Here is a 22,250-nt window from a genome sequence, read left to right as displayed (position 1 = left end):
TCTGCAGAGTTTGACTTAGAAGTTAAATATTTTTAGTAATTAATTTAGTGCAGATTTCGTGAACCGTAGCTTTACGTCCGCTGAAAGCAAAATGTCCTAAATTTCTTCCTGAACCTTGAACGCCTCTCATTCCACAACAGAGGAGCAGATGCACCAACAAGTATTATTTATCCATAAGTACAACACATACTAACAAGTATTATATTTATTCATATATTTTATATGTATTTTCCCTGGAAAAGGTGCAATGTGTTGATTTCTTGAGGTTTTGTCTCGCAGGATTCTGGAGGTCGTAAACTTTCCAGAAAGGAGCTAATCGTGTAGCATCAAGCTAGAGACACAATTACATTTCTGTGTGTGTGTGTGTGCTTCACGCAGCGGCCATACTCTCATCCTGGCTTTGCATTAATTGGTACACAATGAAAGAAAATGAAAGATAGAAAGACGTATGTGAAAAAGTACGTGAGAAGATGTGGACATGTTCAAAGCGCTGCATGCGAGGTGTGAGCCATGTGGGTGTTTGGTGCTGGAGGTGAGTCACCGCTCAGAGGCAGAAGCAGATCCCACAAAGCCGTGAAGCTCGTATCCATCGACGTGTCGTGCTGGTTGCTGGGGGTAGAAACACATCACCTCCCGGTCGAGCTCACACTGAGTCATCTGTGAGGTTACAAGGGCGAGGTTTTCAAAGTCTCCATCTCTCCGGCGGCTCGGCCTCACAAGGAGACCGCTCTCTTTACAGAGCACTGGGTGTTTCCTCTGGAAGTCAACTGAACCCAGCACCCCCAGAAATGAGAGCAGAACTCTTCATCAGGAGGTCTTCCTCACTCTCAGTCCTCTGATGTGACAGCAAAAAAACCTGCACAGTTTTACAAGAGCATACGATGAAATTGTACATGTTTATAACACAATTCAACCATAAATATTCAAACTTTGCAGAGACAATTTTAACACATAGTGATATTTTATAGTTCTTCTTTCCTGTGTTCTATCATCAACTAATAAACCAGTAACACACATTCTGATAGATGAAGATATTAACTGGTCTCACCAGTGTTTTCTGTATATTATACCTTTTAAAAATATTCAAATAGCGGAGGAGATTTATTATGGGACGCAAACCCTAACCCTACATACAATGAGTAGTATACTTATGTATATAGAAAGAGTAGTATACCTATGTACATACAATGAGTAGTATACTTATGTATATAGAAAGAGTAGTATACCTATGTACATACAATGAGTAGTATACTTATGTATATAGAAAGAGTAGTATACCTATGTACATACAATGAGTAGTATACTCATGATACAGCCAATGAGTAGTATACATATGGTTTATATAAGTTGTATACACATGGGTCGTATAATGAGTAGTATACACATGTACATATAATGAGTAGTATACACATGTACATATAATGAGTAGTATACACATGTACATATAATGAGTAGTATACACATGTACATATAATGAGTAGTATACACGTGGTACACATAATGAGTAGTATACACATGTACATATAATGAGTAGTATACACATGTACATATGAGTAGTATACACATGTACATATAATGAGTAGTATACACATGTACATATAATGAGTAGTATACACATGTACATATAATGAGTAGTATACACGTGGTACATATAATGAGTAGTATACACATGTACATATAATGAGTAGTATACACATGTACATATAATGAGTAGTATACACATGTACATATAATGAGTAGTATACACATGTACATATAATGAGTAGTATACACATGTACATATAATGAGTAGTATACACATGTACATATAATGAGTAGTATACACATGTACATATAATGAGTAGTATACACATGTACATATAATGAGTAGTATACACATGTACATATGAGTAGTATACACATGTACATATAATGAGTAGTATACACATGTACATATAGTGAGTAGTATACACATGTACATATAATGAGTAGTATACACATGTACATATAATGAGTAGTATACACATGTACATATAATGAGTAGTATACACGTGGTTCATATAATGAGTAGTATACACATGTACATATAATGAGTAGTATACACGTGGTACATATAATGAGTAGTATACACATGTACATATAATGAGTAGTATACACATGTACATATAATGAGTAGTATACACGTGGTACATATAATGAGTAGTATACACATGTACATATAATGAGTAGTATACACATGTACATATAATGAGTAGTATACACATGTACATATAATGAGTAGTATACACATGTACATATAATGAGTAGTATACACATGTACATATAATGAGTAGTATACACGTGGTTCATATAATGATGTAAAGAACTCGGTCCTCAAAGACATGAATGAACACCGGGAATGTTTTGTGGAACATCTGCAGGATTGACAGGCGAGGCAGCCAATCGCAGCCTGTAACGCCGGCTTAGCCCCGCCCCCGCCCCGCCCACTGGACCAAACGGAGGGTTTCCTGCTCCCGTGAGGCCGCTGGCGGTGGCCATGTGGCCGTGACGCCGCGGGGCTTCGCCACGCTCTCCGGTCACCGCTCGTGCTCGCCATCCGTTCACAACGACGTCATCGCGGCCACCGGCCGCCATGTTTTCTGACTCACGGGAATGAAAGAGAGACGAGTTGTGCAGCTGTCTCGTTGCTGTGTGAAGACAAAACAACAAAATACAAATGAAACCGACGCAGGCCCATTGAGTATTGCAGTTCCCATAGCAACAGGGATGAGGGGGGGGGGGGGGGGGCGGGGTTGTGGAGTGAGGGCGTGAAGCTAACGCGGTAACTGTGGTCAGAGTGCTGTGAGGGTGTGAGGGTGTGAGGAGCGAGCATGAAGAAGACGAGCTCTTCTTCCTCACTTAGCCCTGCTCCTCGCCTCGCAGGCGGAGGCTCGGCTGCCTGACTCTCTCCCTCGTTATCACCCCCGCCCCCCCGCCCTCCCCTCCTCCCACCTCCTCCCCCTCCGCCACAGCTGGATGAGCCAGCCGCTAACCGGCTCGGCTCCTCCTCACAGAGCCGGGATTTGAAGATTGCATCCTCACATCTGTAATCAGACGTAAAGGATTATCTCTCAAGGTCTCCATCTTGTTCACTGCCAGAAGCTGAGAGACAAAGGAGGGAGGAGAGAGAGAGAGGGGAGAGGTCACCTGTGGATGTGAAGAGGAGGAGGAGGAAGAGGAGGAGGAGAAGGAGGAGGAGGAAGAGGAGGAGGAAAAGGAGGGCTTTCTGAGGAACTGCACCCATCACCGACACATCGGAAAGGAAAGAGGAAGAGAAACTCAGCAGGAAGCTCCATGTGAACGGTAAGAGAGTGTGTGTGTGTGTGTGTATGTGTGTGTGTGTGTGTGTGTGTGTGTGAGAGAGAGAGAGAGAGTGTGTTGTTCTTGTTGCATGTGTGTGTGTGTGTGTGAGAGAGAGAGAGTGTGTTGTTCTTGTTGCATGTGTGTGTGTGTGTGTGTGTGTGTGTGTGTGTGTGTGTGTGAGAGAGAGAGTGTGTTGTTCTTGTTGCATGTGTGTGTGTGTGTGTGTGTGTGTTATTCTTGTTGCATGTGTGTGTGTGTGTGTGTGTGTGTGTGTGTGTTATTCTTGTTGCATGTGTGTGTGTGTGTGTGTGTGTGGGTGTGTGTTATTCTTGTTGCGTGCGTGTGTGTGTGTGTGTGTGCATGTGTGTGTTATTCTGGTTGTGGTTTTAGTTCTGGTTCTAGTTCTGGTCCTGGTTCTGGTCCTAGTTTTGGTTCTGGTCCTGGTTCTAGTTATGGTTCTGGTCCTGGTTCTGGTCCTAGTTCTGGTTCTAGTCCTAGTTCTGGTTCTGGTTCTGGTTCTGGTTCTAGTCCTAGTTCTGGTCCTGGTTCTGGTTCTGGTTCTGGTTCTAGTCCTAGTTCTGGTCCTGGTTCTGGTTCTAGTCCTGGTCCTGGTCCTGGTTCTGGTCCTAGTTCTGTCCTGGTTCTGGTTCTAGTTCTGGTTCTGGTCCTGGTTCTAGTTCTGGTTCTGGTCCTGGTTCTGGTTCTGGTCCTGGTTCTGGTTCTGGTTCTGGTTCTGGTTCACGTGGCTGCTGGTAATGTCCCACGCCTGCTGTCTGTACCTGGACGTATAAATCTCATTTAAAGTAAGAAAACTTCAGGTGTTGAAGTTCAATCCAGTAAATCTTAAAAACTTTATTTATAGAAGTTTAAATCCTGAAAGCTTCTTTTAGATCCAGCTACAGAATTCAGATTAAAATCCCCGAGAGGCTGCGAGGGATTAAACGTCCTGTTGCTGTCATCAGGATCACCACGCAGATACTCAAAACAATAACTCAACATACTTCTAACAATGAGAGGAGAACAATATTCATTCATCTTTTCATGTGTTTGTATTTCCAACATAAACGTCGTCACGTGACTCGATGATGAGAGCTGGAAGCTAACGACTCACACGGAGAGCAGGGTAACAAAGATAACACAACGGGAGAGTAGGAAGGTTTTACAGGTTTATACGTTACATAAAAACTACACAAGCTACAAAGCTACAAAGCTACAAAGCTACAAAGCTAGCCATCACACCTCCAAGTGTTCCACTTATAGAAAAAGCTCCACCAGACGTAATGCAGCCTATTGATGAATAAATAAAATCAACAGAGATTTGGACCGTTAACAATTGTGTTAACTTTGTTATTGTATATTGAAAGCAGTTATTTGCATAAAAACAAACAATTCAAATGACTAAGATTTAAGTTTCTCAAACAAAGGCACACATCTGTCCACTGAGTGTTGGTCTGTTCGCTCGCTGACGGCCCGCTGCAGGTCTGTGGGGTCGCTCGGCTGCAGCTGCTTCCTCCATCTCTGGTAGTTTATCACAGCTTGACAAGAAGCTGCACTTCCAGTCTTTCAAGCTGTAAAAGGTTCTCTGAAGTGTAGAAATGTGTAAACTATAGGAACGCATTTGAAAACAATCTCAAACTCTCAAAGCTCGGTTATAACTTTGTCAATCCTTCCAAAAAAACTCCTTCCAGACGTAACTGATCAAGTGTGTGACTTCTGAACTGTTAGCTTGGCAGCTGCTAACTTAGCTGTTTATGTTACAGTGTCATCTGCATACAGACACATCATTAATACATATTTATCGATATATATATATATATATATATATATATATATATATATATATATATAAATATATATAAATATATATATATATATATTTATATATCTATGTATTAATGCATGTTCACCGTGAGGCACTAGAGACTCATTCCCATCCAGTGAGCGATAGTTAGACTTTAAACATGTTGTGTGTTAAGTGTGAGACATCCACGCTCACTGGTTTTATGTCTTCTTCCAGGTTCCCCATGGCGGAGGCCAGGTGTCCCGGGCCAGAGCGGCTCCCAGCAGGAGGAGCTGGCTCCCTGGACTCTACCCTCTCTGATCAGCCTCTCTTTGACTCCTCCAAAAGCTCCACGCACACCTCAACACCCTCCGGACCGGCAGGAGGGCCAGGCAACTCCTCCCAGGAGGAACCCAACAAAGACGCCGGAGAGGTCTGTGAAGATCCTTCAGCTCTTTCCCCGACGAGAGAAACCAACTGCGGCAGTCTGAGGGTCGGCGGGGGGCCCGGGGACCAAAACCGAAGCCCGTCCGAACGCCTCCATGGTCCGGCTGAGACGCACACACCCTCCCGGCACCGCGAGACAGTCGTGAATGCAACCAATACCGACGTAGGTGCTGCTCGGGCAGCGCAGAGCGAGAAGCCGGCCTCCCTCCCCGTCCACAGGAGCCACTCGGACACCTCACCTCTGGCTCCACAGGGAGTGGCCCCCCGGGCTCCAACCACCGGGACTTGTGACTCGGCCTACCACGGAGGAGATAAAGGTATGCGCGAGATGTTCGCCTGCAAGCAGCCCACGCCGCTGCCGCAGTGCAACATCATCACCGGCGTCTGCAGAGCGGCCATCGGGGGGGAGGGAGGAGCCCGGCCTCCTCAGGGCCGCTACGCCTGCGTCAGTGGGCACGGTGCCGGGGAAACGGGTCCTGTGCCCCCTCGATGCGACATGGCACTCTGCTACGGCTCTTACAACCATCATGGCAACTTTGAGGACACATTTTCTGCCTACTGCCACCCGCAGCCCATCCCAGCCCCCTCCCTGCTGCTAGAGCCCGATTGCAGCGTCCAGTGTGGGGTGGCGGCCCCTCCGTCGGCGACCAACCACCTCGCCCTGCCGCGCCTCATGTCCTCCGTCAGCGAGACGGGCCTGGACGGCAAGCACCTGCTGCGCTGCTGCAACCTCAACTGCTCCTGGATCAGCCTGCTGCCTCCCGGGGCCGGGCCGCAGTCCCAAAAGGAAGAGGGCTGCGTCAGCCCCGTCAGAACCATAACCCGGGACACCGGGACGATGACGGCCCGCATGGAGCTGAGGGACGTCGGCGTGCAGACGGGACAGACGGCCACGCCCCACGTTTTCCCCCAGATCTGCCTTGCAGAGGAGAGCCGGAGGGAGGCGTCCTGCAGCAAGAGCCTCAAGAAGCCCGGCGGCGCTCCCAAGTCCCCAGTGAAGGAGGTGAAGTGGGACGCGGAAGGCATGACGTGGGAGGTGTACGGGGCCTCGGTGGACCCGGAGGAGCTGGGCGTGGCCATCCAGAAACACCTGGAGCTGCAGATCAAGGAGACGGCGAGCCTCGCGGCCAAGCTGTTGCGTCAGGACACCGACGCCTCCCGGCAGGTCGGGAATGCCGGGAACGCCGGCACCGCCGGCGGCCAGAGGAAGAGGAGCAGGATGATGGGCGCCATCCCAACCCCGGCCTGTTGCACCCGCAGCACCACGGCCGTGGACTGACGGGACGGACCGAGAACAGGCTGAGGCAAACGAGGGACATCTAAGATGGAACAGTGTGCAGACAGGACCGGGGGTCAAGCTTGATGTGACAGGAGGATTGTATATGTGTGGTGTGAAAAAGGGAAAAAGAAAAGAAGTAAACTAGCTAACAGCGTTATATGTCATCATTTATTTGCTAAACGGTTCAACGTTTCCGCTTTTGGAACCATGATGCCTGCAGCTGCTCTGCCAGTGTCTCCAGAGGGCTCCAGGTGTGTCTTCATGACGACTCTTAAAGCTCACCTGTGCTGTCCAGCAGTCTGATGCAACAGCCCTGCAACAAGAGCTCCTCCTGTAAAGCTGACGAGGAACCTGTGAGGGGGGAACGTTCTCTATTTCACCTCGAAGACACCACAGAGCCCCACAGAACCTTGTATCTTGTTGAGATACAGGATTCTGTGGGGCTCTGTGGGGCTCTCTGGGGTTCTCTGTGGGGTTCTCGAGTGTTCTATGTGGGGTTCTCTGTAGAGTCCTCTGTAGGGTTCTCTGTGGGGTTCTCTGAGGGGTTCTCTGTAGGGTTCTCTATGGGGTTCTCTCTGGGGTTCTCTGTAGAGTTCTTTGTAGGGTTCTCGATGGTGTTCTCTGTAGAGTTCTCTGTAGGGTTCTCTATGGGGTTCTCTCTGGGGTTCTCTGTAGAGTTCTTTGTAGGGTTCTCGATGGTGTTCTCTGTAGAGTTCTCTGTAGGGTTCTCTATGGGGTTCTCTCTGGGGTTCTCTGTAGAGTTCTTTGTAGGGTTCTCGATGGTGTTCTCTGTAGAGTTCTCTGTAGGGTTCTCTATGGGGTTCTCTCTGGGGTTCTCTGTAGAGTTCTTTGTAGGGTTCTCTGTGGGGTTCTCTAGTGTTCACTGTAGAGTTCTCTGTGGGGTACTCTGAGGGGTTCTCTGTAGGGTTCTCTATGGGGTTCTCTCTGGGGTTCTCTGTAGGGTTCTCTATGGGGTTCTCTCTGGGGTTCTCTGTAGAGTTCTTTGTAGGGTTCTCGATGGTGTTCTCTGTAGAGTTCTCTGTAGGGTTCTCTATGGGGTTCTCTCTGGGGTTCTCTGTAGAGTTCTTTGTAGGATTCTCTGTGGGGTTCTCTAGTGTTCACTGTAGAGTTCTCTGTGGGGTACTCTGAGGGGTTCTCTGTAGAGTTCTCTGTGGGGTACTCTGAGGGGTTCTCTGTAGAGTTCTCTGTGGGGTTCTCAGTGGACCATGGTGGTTTTAAGTGACACGTGGCACACAGCAGTGACATCACCAGCCGTGGCTCGTGCCAGTGTTTGCCTCAGTGGGTGTTTCCAGCGTGAGCGGCACGTTCCAGGAGAGCGACTGCAGACTCCACAGCAGCCAGACACAGAGACATCTTTTCGTCTGAAGGGAGACGCTGCAACACGGTGATGAAGAGCAACCCGGTGATGAAGAGCAGCATGACGGCATGCTGCCTGCAGCAGAGCAGACAACCCCTTTAACAGTTTGACAGCGACAATGTGATTGGCTTAGAGACACAGAGATCTGATTGGTTGAGTCAAGAGCGTCTTCCTTCATGAGCGACCGCTGAAGCTCCATTGAATGTAACAGGAAGGCTAGCAACCATTCAGTTTGTTTAATTGATGAGAGGGAACAAGTGGAACCCCAGAAACCCGGTTCGGGAAGCACAGATCTAAACTGTGACTTTAGTACTCTTTGGGGGTGAAAGGAAGACTTGAATCATGTTTACATGATCCAGACATGATTCAGGAAGACACTCCACTTCCTGTGTAACGGTGAATGTTATAGAGCCTCAGCTGATGAATCTCTCAGTCAAGTATCAGAAAGTTCACGTCGTAGAGCAGACGTTAGAGCTAAAAGACGGCACATGTGGAAGGAGGCGGCCATTTTGATAAGCAGCTCGTCATGGTGCGAGCGAGGATCAGCTCAGTTGGTCTTTGTTCTATTCTTGAACCGAAAAACACGGTTTCTGGACAGAATTTGCTTCCTCACATGTCGACGCTTCGCTGGATTGTGATTATTGTTCCAGATTTAGATGCTTTAGGTTGTAATCTTTCTAAAGATGTGCAGTGTTAGTCTGTGGGTTGATGTTAAGACACCGAACAATACTGTTTCAGAAACTCGGGGAGACATTTTTTGGGAAACTTGCTCAGACTCTTCACTTTTGATCATATTTATGCTGAAAATAAGTTATTTTTTTTAAAGGCAAGAAGTGTGTGATTCGTTAGAGATCAAGGACAAAAGGTCTGGTGTTCATATCGTGGTTGTATGAGCTGTAGGGTTAAAGGTAAGCGCTCCACTCATGAGGGGACCCTGGAGTTGAACTGGTTTGTGTCTAACACACTGGTCCTACTGGGGGAACATCATATTCTAGAGACTTTTCAGTTTGTGAATCCATAACTTTTTTTTTTTTAGAAAGAAAGAAAGAAACCCTTGAATTCATGAAACATGTGAACAAGTCATCAGGTCTTATTTTGTGTAAAAGATGTTTTAGTTTACTATGTATTCCTGTATCCTGTACACATGATGACTTACAGATACACTCTGACGGGCCTCCATGTGTGACATCTTAGGAACTCTATGGCCGTCTTCCCCCAGATGAGAAGACGCTCATCAGTTTATCTCTTTAGATTATTAAGGAGGCGTTCATCTTAGCTTAGCTTAGCTTAGCATCAAGACTGCCGGCCCCGATCCATCAAAGGAGAAACAGGTTGCCCTCAACAATAAGAGAGGATGCTGATATCTGCTCTTCTGAAGAATCCCATCAGCGTTACAGCAACACAATGTCACAGGAGACCTGACACACAGTGTGTTCTGTGACGTGTTGAGCTCAACTTGTTTTAATTTAACTTCCTGTGTGTGTTACGTGATGAGGACGTCCTCTCTGTGTCCAGAGGGAGCGATGCCTCTTGGACTCGCTTCTGTTTTCTCTGCTCTCTCGGTCCTCTGCTTCACACATTACTGCTGCTCGATGGAGTGGAGCGATTTGTCCCAATCCTGATGCCAGCAATAAACGACTGAAACTCTGAGGCGACTTTGTCTTGGTGGATGAGTGCGAAAGTCAAATATTCCCAAACACAATGGCCGCCGGGTCACGTGACGTGGCAACAATGTGTGAAATGGGAAGGTTCAAGGTCGCTGAAGTTGTTCAGATGAGCACAAAAGCTCATGAACTAGCTGACATGGACCATAAGAGAGCATGAGACTGCTGTGAGACGTCATGTCATCATTAAGTGGCTCTGATATCAACCAGGATCTATTGGCTATCTTTATTTTAAACCTTATTTTAAACACATAATGTAACATATTTGTGCTTAAAATGCATAAAAACATTGTCTGCACATACACAGTTTAACTGCGAGAGAAAGAGAAATACTGTACACATTATTAAAAGTAAAAAAACGCAACAAGCGTTTCATGGACTATTACCCTCCATGCCGGCAGGTGGCGGTAATGCACCACGTGACCACGTGACCCAATAAATTATAGAGCGGAAATGTGGGCGGAGCTAATCGTAGTGTTTTGAAAATGGCGGCGTCCATGAGCAACGTGGAAGAGATCCGGAATCGAGTGATACTGGGAGAATACAGCGTGAAGAATGTAAGTCCGCTTTTATTCACGGCTTCATGACAACAGCATCACGCGCTATGCGGCGTTCAGGGTCCTCTGAGCTGCGCGCTGTCCGCTCACGAGACTGGACCCTGAACGTTACTGCCGCCGCAGACGACCGGTTTCACCATGAACACTGACCATGAACGCATCTTACGTCACTAATTCACCAGTAAACACTGCGACCATGAACGCATCTTAACGTCACTGTTTCACCAGTAAACACTGTGACCATGAACGCATCTTACGTCACTAATTCACCAGTAAACACTGTGACCATGAACGCATCTTACGTCACTGTTTCACCAGTAAACACTGTGACCATGAACGCATCTTAACGTCACTGTTTCACCAGTAAACACTGTGACCATGAACGCATCTTACGTCACCATTTCACCAGTAAACACTGTGACCATGAACGCATCTTACGTCACTATTTCACCAGTAATCACTGTGACCATGAACGCATCTTACGTCACTATTTCACCAGTAAACACTGTGACCATGAACGCATCTTAACGTCACTATTTCACCAGTAAACACTGTGACCATGAACGCATCTGAACCTGCATTACATTCCGTTATATTTTAATATTTTGAAGTTTAAATAAAGACATTTCTGTGCATAAGAACATCAGCAGAATGCTTGATATGAAGTGTTTGACTCTCAGAACATCCCCAGACCTTTAACATGTCGCCCTCATGAAACCTGCCACTGACTCTTCTTTCTTCTGCTCATTGATTGGATGATCATGTGTTGCGTTTAGGTTCACACATCAGATTATCCAGGTAACTACCCCGGCTATGATGACACCTGGGATATGCAGAAGTTTAAAAAGGTACATCTTTGTTATTTCAGAGTGCAGGCTGGTGGTCGGTGACGTGTTTTGTGTCTGTAAGGAAACGAAACGTCCTGTTGAATCAAAGCCTGATAGTTTAACTTCTGTCTTCATTGAGGACGGACACAAGAAACACTTTATATCCATGTGGAGGGAAATGTAAATGTCTATAAAATGAGTTTACACATCAGAAATGAGAAGAACAAGAAGCTTAGGATGCTCAAACTGAAACATCAATTCATGTTTTCTGTCCTGAAATACCGGATGCAGCTCCTCCTGTCGGTGTGTTTCCAGTCAGACGTGAGCTCTCTGTATGTTGACGTTCTCTCCGTTTGCAGAACTTCAGAATCGACGTGGTGCATCTGGACGAGAGCACCATGGAGTTCGACATGGTGGGGATCGACGCAGCCATCGCCAACGCCTTCAGGAGGATCCTGCTGGCAGAGGTAGGACCAAACGAGTCTCTTCAGGTCTGCCAGGACCCGATTCTAGTCCTGAAGTGCAGAGATTGTACAATTTTTGTGGCAGTTTCTAGGAGAAAGGAGTCTCAAGTTGCATTATTCTCGGTTGCAGGTGCCGACCATGGCCATCGAGAAGGTGTTCATCTACAACAACACGTCCATCGTCCAGGACGAAGTGCTGGCCCAAAGGCTGGGCCTGGTCCCCATCAGAGCCGACCCCCGGCTGTTTGAGTACCGGAGCCCAGGTAAAGCAACACAGAGGCCGCAGAGGTGCACCTGAAAGCCACGTGAGGGCTTTAAGTTGGATAGCATCACCCCGTATCCAATGCTTACCCAATCACAATCTCCTCTTTTCACTCGTGGAATCTAAATATGTTTAGCTTTCAACGTTGGAGAGTAACTGAAGATATAAAGACAGAAACTCAAAGATTCAGTTTCACCTGTTAAACTGTGGAACCAGTTTTGTCTCCAGACCTCTTTTCCCTGTTTGAGTCATCGTAGGAACCCCAAATTAATTGCAGTACTTGTGTTTATTGTTTGTATTTGTTCAGCAAAGTCTTGGGGAAAAAAAATGTATATCTGCAAAAAAAAATCACTTTTAAAAGATATTTTGATCCCAACTATGAACATCCAGCATGATGTGAGCCTGATTTCCCAAAAAAGCCTCCTGGAGCGTCAATAAGACCTTTATGGAAAGATTAGGACCTAAAGAATCAGAACCTGCAACAACAATCACAATAAAACAAAGTCTTGTCCTGTTAGGAAGGAGCTTCAGTCAAGAAACTGTGTCTTCCGGTTCAAAAATGGGGAAAAAAATTACCTATTTTATGACAAAATATGGTCTGAATGGGGCATGCTGGGACTTAAAATGGGCGCAGGAAGGATGTACAAGAAGTTACGTTTGGGTACTTTCCCATACCGAGTACCAATATGAGTACTTCATAACAGCATGGCAGCTCTAACATTGACGTGAAACCATGTTTTGTGTCCATCAGAAGGTCCTCGTGATGATGCTGCTGACAATTCTTCCTCATACTGTGCACAGTTAGCTCAATATTTAGTTTTATCTGAATTATAAATAACTCCTAGTCCTGTTACGACTGTTTTTTATGTTGTATATGTTTTTAAAAGCAAATAGTTACTTATAAAGAAGAGTAGAGTATTGATAAAGTATCTCCTTGTTGTAATACAATCATGGGGGGGAGCTGGTTGCAATCTACAACTCACCACTAGAGGCCACTAAATCTCACACTGTTCCTTTTAAGATTAACAAGACGGCAACAAAATACAAAAATCTGACTTGTTTATGTGGGACACCACGTCACTAATTCATAGTATTCATCACATCATTACAGATATATGACACTTGAACGCTGTTATTATTAAATAACAACCATGATGCGTATTGAATGGTCTTGAGGGGGAAAGCGACGCATCCTGGTTGTGCTTTCTTTATTCCAGGTGAAGAGTCCTCAGAGGAGCAATGTTCAGAGATCGACACGATTCAACTGCAGCTGAAGATTAAATGCAGCAGGAACCCCAGAGCCAGCAAAGACTCCTCTGACCCCCGAGAGCTGTATCTGAACCACATGGGTAGGTTTCAGGAAACGCCGAACGAACGCAATGAATCACGAACGGGAGCTGAGCCCGACGGCTGAAGGCGCTCAGGCGAGTAGAATCCAGCATTAATTAATCCATCTCGGCTCAGTTTACTCCAGCGACATCAAGTGGGTCCCCATCGGGAACCAGGCCGACGTCTTCGCCGACTCCGTCATCAAGCCGGTGCACGACGACATCCTGATCGCTCAGCTGCGACCGGGGCAGGAGCTGGACATCGTGATGCACTGCGTCAAAGGACTGGGTAAGAGCTTCTGAGCGTCTGGGGGAAGGACGAGCCGGCCGGGAACGAGACGACGGCGTCGAACATGTGGTGGACGAATGAACGGCAACCTTGTAACATTTAAAAATATGGTACTAATATCTATTAATTTGATGTGACAGGTGTTTCTTAGTCAAAGAAAGTCGCCCCCTGGTGGGCAGGAGAGAGAATGCAGCTATAACACTTGAAGTATAGACTTCTATACAACCAGAGGAGCCGCCCCCTGGTGGTCAGGAGAGAATGCAGCTTTAACACATGAAGCATAGACTTCTATACAACCGGAGGAGTTGCTCCATGGTGGTCATGAGAGAGAATGCAGCTTCAGCACATGAAGCGTTGACTTCTATACAACCAGAGGAGTTGCCCCCTGGTGATCAGGAGAGAGAAGCTTTAACATATGAAGCATAGACTTCTATACAACCAGAGGAGTCGCCCCCTAATGGTCATAAGAGAGAATGCAGCTTTAACACATGAAGCATAGACTTCTATACAACCAGAGGAGTCGCCCCCTGGTGGTCATGAGAGAGAATGCAGCTTTAACACATGAAGCATAGACTTCTATACAACCAGAGGAGTCGCCCCCTGGTGGTCAGGAGAGAGAATGCAGCTTTAACACATGAAGCATAGACTTCTATACAACCAGAGGAGTCGCCCCCTGGTGGTCATGAGAGAGAACGCAGCTTTAACACATGAAGCATAGTCCTGAGTGTGTCCTCTGTGCAGGTAAGGACCACGCTAAGTTCTCTCCGGTGGCCACCGCCAGCTACCGCCTGCTCCCAGACATCACCCTGCTGGAGACGGTGGAGGGAGAGAAGGCGGAGCGCTTAAAACGCTGCTTCTCCAGAGGAGTGATAGACATACAAGACGTTGATGGTAAGAGAACTAACCTCAGAAATCCAATAAAAACCTCTTCAGAGGGAACGATGAAACAACGTAATGCTGTAAATCTGTTACTCAGCCAGCATTCAGCACATCTTCACGTTTTCTTTTAGCTAAGCTTTTAAACGCATGTATGTAAAGGGTTCAGGGAAATATAGAGAAAACATAGGATATACTTCCAATTATGCTCTGTCCGCAGTTAACTGTGTGTAACCATCTGACTTATTTCCCCTCTCAGGGAGAAAGGTCGCCAAAGTAGTGAACAGTCGCTTGGACACGTGCAGCAGGGAGTTCCTCCGACACGACGACCTGAAGAATGTGGTGAAGCTCGGAAGACTACGAGACCATTTCATCTGTAAGTTCTCAGACCTGGTTCATGCACTGTAGACAGTCTGCACACTTAACCCTCACCCCACCACCAGAGAGCTCACCTACATGAAGTATAGACTTCTATACAACCAGAGGAGTCGCCCCCCTGGTGGTCAGGAGAGAGAATGCAGCTTTAACACATGAAGCATAGACTTCTATACAACCAGAGGAGTCTCCCCCTGGTGGTCAGGAGAGAGAATGCAGCTTTAACACATGAAGCATAGACTTCTATACAACCAGAGGAGTCGCCCCCTGGTGGTCAGGAGAGAGAATGCAGCTTTAACACATGAAGCATAGACTTCTATACAACCAGAGGAGTCGCCCCCTGGTGGTCAGGAGAGAGAATGCAGCTTTAACACATGAAGCATAGACTTCTATACAACCAGAGGAGTCGCCCCCTGGTGGTCAGGAGAGAGAATGCAGCTTTAACACATGAAGCATAGACTTCTATACAACCAGAGGAGTCGCCCCCATTGTGGTCAGGAGAGAGAATGCAGCTTTAACACATGAAGCATAGACTTCTATACAACCAGAGGAGTCGCCCCCTGGTGGTCAGGAGAGAGAATGCAGCTTTAACACATGAAGCATAGACTTCTATACAACCAGAGGAGTCGCCCCCTGGTGGTCAGGAGAGAGAATGCAGCTTTAACACATGAAGCATAGACTTCTATACAACCAGGGGAGTCGCCCCCTGGTGGTCAGGAGAGAGAAAGCAGCTTTAACACATGAAGCATAGACTTCTATACAACCAGGGGAGTCGCCCCCTGGTGGTCAGGAGAGAGAATGCAGCTTTAACACATGAAGCATAGACTTCTATACAACCAGGGGAGTCGCCCCCTGGTGGTCAGGAGAGAGAAAGCGGCGTCCTCGCAGCAGGGTGTTGGTTCCACTGCGCATCAGTTCATGGAGCTCTTCCTCTCTCAGTTACCGTGGAGTCCACTGGCATCCTGCCTCCAGACGTCCTCGTCACGGAGGCCATCAAAGTCCTCATGGTCAAGTGCCAGAGGTTCCTCAACGAGCTGGACTCTACTGACCAGGAGTGAAGTCCTGACTGAGCGTGCTCAGAAGCACCTGGACCCGTGTGGTTGTTACGTCCTCGTGGTTCTGTTGATAACGAGCAGCTTTGCATTGTCGTTCTTGTAAGTATGTATATATACTGCTGTGTCTGTGTTTTGTGAACCGCTCTTCATTCCTCAAATAAACATGCTGAGTCAAATAACCATTACCTGTGATATTTACATGTCCTGATATAACATTTACATGTCCAGATATAATATTTACATGTCCAGATATAACATTTACATGTCCAGATATAACATTTACATGTCCTGATATAATATTTACATGTCCAGATATAACATTTACATGTCCAGATATAACATTTACATGTCCTGATATAATATTTACATGTCCAGATATAACATTTACATGTCCTGATATAACATTTACATGTCCAGATATAATATTTACATGTCCAGATATAACATTTACATGTCCAGATATAATATTTACATGTCCAGATATAACATTTACATGTCCAGATATAACATTTACATGTCCTGATATAACATTTACATGTCCAGATTTAACATTTACATGTCCAGATATAATATTTACATGTCCAGATATAATATTTACATGTCCAGATATAACATTTACATGTCCTGATATGACATTTACATGTCCTGATATAATGTTTACATGTCCTGATATAATATTTACATGCACTGGAGGGTTCTGTATGGATTCCTGCAGATGAAAACATTAATGCAAATGTATGAATATATGCGTGGGTGCATATATACACACACAAAATGAATATTTATATTTGTGTGTGTGCGCACATGAAGCATGGACACACACACAGGCTTTTTGGATCCAAAAAGCAGAGAAATGATCTGCTGCAGTGTTTTATACCAACAAGGAAGCCCTTCTGTGTTAAAGACGTTCTCTTCCATGATGACATCATGTGTCCCGCCAACGGCGACACTCAGATGAACAACACGTCACTCAACAGGACATAAAGGGGTGAGATGGTGAGATCAAGCAGCACAAACCGGTTCATGAAGGATGATGACATCTGCTTTACAGAGGTGAACTCCAGAAGAGCTTCACTCATGGAGTATTTAAGTTTATCCTGTGTCTCTACTAAAGAAACGTGAAAGTAGCAGGCACTAGGAAGGTAGGTAAGTATGTAGGTAAGTAGTTAGGTATGTAGGTAGGTAAGTAGGTAGGTAAGCAGGTAGATGGATAAGTCTGTAGGTAAGTAGGTAGATAGGTAAGAAGGTAGGTAGGTAGGTAAGTAGATTGGTAAGTAGGTAGGTAGATACTTTATTAATCCCCAAGGGGGAATTTGTTGTCGTAGTACTTACACTTTAAAGAGACAAAATAAACCGAAAAGATAAAATATAAAAACAGGAAATGAAAGATGTAAACAAAAATGATATATAAATATACACAAATACAAATAACTAAAGAAATATCTATACAGCTGCAAAGTATTAAATTGCAATTTAAATTGTGCAAAAGTCAAAGATGCTTCTGTGGCTCTGGCAGCTGGGGGCTCCGTGTGGACCGGACCCTCGTGTCGTCCCGTGTCTGTCCCGCAGGACAGCGCTGGTCCCCGGCAGGCTGCAGCCCTCCCTCCCCCCTCCTTCCTCCGCTCCTATACACAGTTTTAAACACCACTTGGCTCGCTCGCCGCTCTCTGAATCGTCACTTCCGTCTCCTCCTTGGCGAAGCAAGATGGCGGCCGTCGTAGAGAGAGTCGATGGATATGTCGGGTCCTTGGACTCGGACTCGGTGTCGCCGAGGCAGTCGTCGCCTCCGCCGGACCAGCCGCACCAGAACAACCCGCTGCTGGGCCTGCCCATCGTGGCCATCGAGACCGTCCTCCATTTCCTGTCGTACGACGAGATCAGCCTGCTGCGCTCGGTAAGAACAAAACAAGACGGCGGCTAACGCTAGCCCCGTGCACGCATCTGCGGCGGGGACCGTCCGCGGACTCTCCGCAGACGCCGCGGTCGTTTCGGTGTTTTCAAAGCCCGCGTGACTGCAGCCCGGCCCGCGGGGGCACCGACGCTGGCTCGCGGCGGGAGCGCGCGGCTCACCGCCGACACGACAACACGACAACACGCGCATGTTGGGTGTTGGAGAGACGGCGTGAACCCAAGCGGGCCACTTGGGACGGGTTTGGTCCGCTGTTGGGGTCCGTGCGGTGCAGACATGCCGAGCTGAGGCGCGCTGTTTGCGGCCACTGTCGGCTGCACACCGGTCCGCAGCTCCCTCCTCCCAGCAGCCCCTCTCCATTCAGGAGCGTCGCACACACGGCGAGAGCTTCGGACAAGGCTCCAGGTCCTCAAGGTCACCTCGACTCTGTGAGCAACAGTTGTTGCACAGCAAAAAACTCCTCTGGTTGTATAGAAGTCTTTGCTTCATGTGTTAAAGCTGCGTTCTCTCTCCTGACCACCGGGGGTCGACTCCTCTGGTTGTATAGAAGTCTTTGCTTCATGTGTTAAAGCTGCATTCTCTCTCCTGACCACCAGGGGGAGACTCCTCTGGTTGTATAGAAGTCTATGCTTCATGTGTTAAAGCTGCATTCTCTCTCCTGACCACCGGGGGGCGACTCCTCTGGTTGTATAGAAGTCTATGCTTCATGTGTTAAAGCTGCGTTCTCTCTCCTGACCACCAGGGGTCGACTCCTCTGGTTGTATGGAAGTCTATGCTTCATGTGTTAAAGCTCCATTCTCTCTCTTGACCACCAGGGGGCGACTCCTCTGGTTGTATAGAAGTCTGTTAGATGTGTTAAAGCTGCATTCTCTCTCCTGACCACCAGGGGGAGACTCCTCTGGTTGTATAGAAGTCTATGCTTCGTGTGTTAGAGCTGCATTCTCTCTCCTGACCACCGGGGGTTGACTCCTCTGGTTGTATAGAAGTCTATGCTTCATGTGTTAAAGCTGCGTTCTCTCTCCTGACCACCGGGGGTCGACTCCTCTGGTTGTATAGAAGTCTTTGCTTCATGTGTTAAAGCTGCATTCTCTCTCCTGACCACCGGGGGGCGACTCCTCTGGTTGTATAGAAGTCTGTTAGATGTGTTAAAGCTGCATTCTCTCTCCTGACCACCAGGGGGCGACTCCTCTGGTTGTATAGAAGTCTATGCTTCATGTGTTAGAGCTGCATTCTCTCTCCTGACCACCAGGGGGAGACACCTCTGGTTGTATAGAAGTCTATGCTTCGTGTGTTAAAGCTGCATTCTCTCTCCTGACCACCAGGGGGAGACTCCTCTGGTTGTATAGAAGTCTATGCTTCATGTGTTAAAGCTGCATTCTCTCTCCTGACCACCGGGGGGCGACTCCTCTGGTTGTATAGAAGTCTATGCTTCATGTGTTAAAGCTGCATTCTCTCTCCTGACCACCAGGGGGCGACTCCTCTGGTTGTATAGAAGTCACCGATGTGTTCAATTGTCTTTGCTTTTCATTTGTTATTTGATGTGTTGAAAAGGGGGCGTGGCCTCATGATTGACAGCTGAACGAGTCGTCATGGAGGACTAGATGTGTGGAAGTGCAGCGTTGTGTCTTTTTATGGACGTCCTCTTAGAGCGGAGAACCTGCTGCTCACCTGTTCTCTGTTGCCCGTGTTCTCCAGGTGTGTAAGCGCATGGACGTGATCTGCCAGCGCGTCCTGAACCAGGGCTTCCTGAAGGTGGAGCGGTACCACAGTCTGTGCCAGAGGCAAGTCAAAGCCCAGCTGCCCAGGTCAGTACAGCACCACGAGCGTCGCTGCTCTTCCCATTGATACGGCATTGTGGCAAAGTCAGGAGGAAGCTGCAGTGAGGCATGATGGGAGATGACCTCTGTTTGTCTGCAGGCGGGAGTCTGAGAGGAGGAACCACTCGCTGGCTCGCCACGCTGACATCCTGGCCGCCGTGGAGACGCGCCTCTCTCTGCTCAACATGACCTTCATGAAGTACGTCGACTCCAACCTCTGCTGCTTCATCCCCGGGAAGGTGAGGCCCGACGGCGGAGGCGTGGTCCTCCAGAGGGAGAGGGTGAGGGGGGTTTGTCATGACTTCAGAGGTCCAGTGAGCAGCATTCAGGTGGATCCATCGGTAGCTATCTATATGCTAATGCTGTGTTTTCTTTAGTGTATAAATAGCCGTGTGGCCCTGAACAGAAGAACCCTGACTCTAGATTCTCACGACGTCCTCAGTAGCTCCACTTCACGCTGGATCCGTTCAGCCGGTGCACTCTGCATCCTCCATGCAGTTAAATGTTCTGAACCAGACCTTTAAAAGAAGACGGAGCCTCCTGCTCCTCAGCTCCCATGCTGCATTCTCAGACCTGGCCAGCAGAGGGAGCACAGAGACGTCTTTCAGCCACGTGCGTGTGTGTGTGTGTGTGTGTGTGTCCAGGTGATCGATGAGATCTACCGCGTGCTGCGCTACGTGAACTCCACTCGAGCCCCCCAGCGGGCTCACGAGGTCCTGCAGGAGCTCAGGGACATCTCCTCCATGGCCATGGAGTACTTCGACGAGAAGATCGTCCCCATCCTGAAGAAGAAGCTGCCGGGGGCCGACCTGTCGGGCCGCCTCATCGGCTCCACGCCAGGTAACACGCGTGTGCTTCTGACTCGTGGACATGGAGCTCCAAGGAAGAAAAGAAAATGGCCGCTCTTGTGGTGTTGATGATTTAAATAGAGTTGAATGTTGTGACCTTGTGGAACGCTTTGGGTTAAAAGCTTCACTGTGAAGATGCAGACGCTCTGGATGCTTGTGCTCACATGCACTGTGATGTGCATCTGAAGCAGCATCTCAGCTTGTGTGTGTGGATTCCTCGTGTCCTCTGACCTTGTCCCCTGTCCCCTCAGTGGCCGGTCCGTCCACCTCCCTGACCACCATGTCCCTGCTGGCCAAGAACACGCCGTCGCGCTCCGAGATGACCAAGGTGCAGCAGCAGGTGAAGGTGAACGGGGCGTCCATGACGGTGCTGCGGCGGGAGATGCAGGAGATCCGCGTGAAGCAGCTGGAGCAGCAGAAGCAGCTGCAGGACCAGGAGCAGAAGCTGCTGGAGCAGACGCAGGTGATCGGCGAGCAGAACGCCCGCCTCGCCGAGCTGGAGCACAAGCTCCGCGAGCTCATGGACAGCAGCAGCGCCGCCGCCGGCGCGGCCCCGGTGTCCGGCGGCGGCGCCGTGGCCGGCGGCGCGTCCGGTACGGCGGCGGCAGGCGGCGACGCGGCACCGGCAGCCGCTCTATCCAGAGCGCCGGAGGGCGAGTCGCTCAAACGCGGCAGAAAGAGCTCGGGCCTCCCACGACAGTCCAAACGGCTGCGCAGCAAGAAATGAGACTCAGCGTGTCGGTTTAGTCCGAGCTTTTCTTTCTTTTTGGTTTCCAGGTCCGACTGATCACATCTTCCCCACCAGGAGTCATCAGCTGTCTGTGAGATGAGATGACCCCGCCCTCCTCACTAGAACAGCACATGTAGAGGCCGACGCCCTGTGAGAGACTATTTATTGAAGGTTGCATTAAAATGACTGTCGCTTCTTGAACTAGAAGCTTCTCTCGAGGGCGTCGACGCTTCCTGAAACATCGGTGTGTCTCGACGGAGTCGGGCGGTTGGAGGAGTTGGTTCACAGGAGTGAAGTTGTTTGTGTTATTAATGTAACCCCTGTTTCTGGGAGAGAGAGAGAGAATGTTTCAGAAACACAGTGAAAAGAAATGGCAGTGAATCATGACTCGAGGTAGAAGCTCGTAATGAACTGAAGTTGCATGTGAAGGGACGATAGAGACGGGGAGGAAGTCCACGAGCATTCATTCATTCATTCATTCATTCATTCATTCAGGCTTCTTCTTACTCTGGCTAAGTGCAATAAAAGTCCTCTGAAAAAAAGAGCCAGAAGTCCTTTTCCTTGCCAGGAGCTCGGCCTTTGAATGGTCTCACAGAGGGAAGTGTTCAGGTCCTTTGTGGATCATGTGTTCACAGCACAGCTGTGTCCAGATGAAGGAGTGAGGAGGTGCAGTTGGTGTTGCAGTGCTCTGCATGTGTTCCTCACAGACCTTTACTTCCATTCTTTCACTGCAGAAACACTTCATGACAGAAAACATGGCGCCGTTTCTGGAAACATTTCTCTTACAACTTACAGAAATAAACTCCAGCTGCTCTCACCAGCTTCTTCCAGAGCTTACAGTCACTTCCCATCGTCCCCACTACCTGTACTAGTAGTACCTGCAGTAGTACTACCTGTACTAGTCCTGCATCCAGCCCTCTGAATGAAGCATCAGTAATATTCGTCCTCACCAGCAGACTCACGTCTCCTCTGCATCTGTTTCTGCTGAAATGATTCATCACAAATAAATCAAATCTACTAGTTTAAAAAGATGTCCAATATTTC

The 22,250-nt window shown here is 47.9% G+C and overlaps 3 protein-coding genes across 6 annotated transcripts; 2 read left to right on the top strand and 1 right to left on the bottom strand.

Annotated features, from left to right (window-relative positions):
• The first annotated feature begins 3,023 nt into the window (after positions 1-3,023).
• Positions 3,024-7,230, top strand: si:dkey-191g9.7 (uncharacterized). Its single transcript, XM_068568455.1, has 2 exons — positions 3,024-3,321; positions 5,339-7,230. Exon 2 carries the CDS (start codon positions 5,346-5,348, stop codon positions 6,825-6,827), a length of 1,482 nt encoding a protein of 493 aa, XP_068424556.1. The 5' UTR covers positions 3,024-3,321; positions 5,339-5,345; the 3' UTR covers positions 6,828-7,230.
• An 84-nt stretch (positions 7,231-7,314) lies between these two features.
• LOC137779867 (endoglucanase-like) lies at positions 7,315-8,267 on the bottom strand. Its single transcript, XM_068568070.1, has 3 exons — positions 8,153-8,267; positions 7,712-7,938; positions 7,315-7,662 (listed from the first exon to the last, which is right to left on the bottom strand). Exons 1-3 carry the CDS (start codon positions 8,265-8,267, stop codon positions 7,315-7,317), a joined length of 690 nt encoding a protein of 229 aa, XP_068424171.1.
• Positions 8,268-10,265: 1,998 nt separating this feature from the next.
• Positions 10,266-21,870, top strand: polr1c (RNA polymerase I and III subunit C). 4 transcript variants are annotated; one of them, XM_068568741.1, is made up of 9 exons: positions 10,266-10,426; positions 11,203-11,274; positions 11,613-11,720; positions 11,848-11,980; positions 13,197-13,328; positions 13,444-13,596; positions 14,338-14,487; positions 14,732-14,848; positions 19,507-19,616. In XM_068568741.1, the coding sequence occupies exons 1-9, from the start codon at positions 10,355-10,357 to the stop codon at positions 19,512-19,514; spliced, it is 945 nt and encodes a 314-aa protein (XP_068424842.1). In that variant the 5' UTR covers positions 10,266-10,354; the 3' UTR covers positions 19,515-19,616. The 4 variants fall into 4 exon arrangements, with proteins under 4 accessions (XP_068424842.1, XP_068424841.1, XP_068424843.1 ...); XM_068568740.1 differs by lacking the exon at positions 19,507-19,616 and adding an exon at positions 15,787-16,081 and having other exon boundaries at positions 10,268-10,426; XM_068568742.1 differs by lacking the exons at positions 10,266-10,426; positions 11,203-11,274; positions 11,613-11,720; ... (2 more) ...; positions 13,444-13,596; positions 14,338-14,487 and adding exons at positions 19,729-19,867; positions 20,273-20,468; positions 20,728-21,870 and having other exon boundaries at positions 14,815-14,848.
• Positions 21,871-22,250: the final 380 nt, after the last annotated feature.

This window comes from Clinocottus analis, unplaced genomic scaffold (genome assembly GCF_023055335.1).
Source record: "Clinocottus analis isolate CAN_PGR_092001 unplaced genomic scaffold, fCliAna1.0.p SCAF_8, whole genome shotgun sequence".
Taxonomy (NCBI): domain Eukaryota; kingdom Metazoa; phylum Chordata; class Actinopteri; order Perciformes; family Cottidae; genus Clinocottus; species Clinocottus analis.
Note: the sequence above shows the minus strand (reverse complement) of the source record. Positions and strands in the feature narration are given on the sequence as shown.

Coding starts and splice junctions, on each gene's coding strand:
- LOC137779867 (XM_068568070.1), bottom strand. CDS start 8,267: ATGCTGCTCTTCATCACCGGGTTGCTCTTCATCACCGTGTTGCAGCGT. Junction 7,939..8,152: donor TGCAGTCGCTCTCCTGGAAC/GTGCCGCTCACG, acceptor AGTGAACACTAG/AGAACCCCACAGAGAATCCT. Junction 7,663..7,711: donor ACCCCACAGAGAACTCTACA/GTGAACACTAGA, acceptor AACTCTACAGAG/AACCCCAGAGAGAACCCCAT.
- si:dkey-191g9.7 (XM_068568455.1), top strand. CDS start 5,346: ATGGCGGAGGCCAGGTGTCCCGGGCCAGAGCGGCTCCCAGCAGGAGGA.
- polr1c (XM_068568739.1), top strand. CDS start 17,608: ATGGCGGCCGTCGTAGAGAGAGTCGATGGATATGTCGGGTCCTTGGAC. Junction 17,797..19,506: donor AGATCAGCCTGCTGCGCTCG/GTAAGAACAAAA, acceptor CGTGTTCTCCAG/GTGTGTAAGCGCATGGACGT. Junction 19,617..19,728: donor GTCAAAGCCCAGCTGCCCAG/GTCAGTACAGCA, acceptor GTTTGTCTGCAG/GCGGGAGTCTGAGAGGAGGA.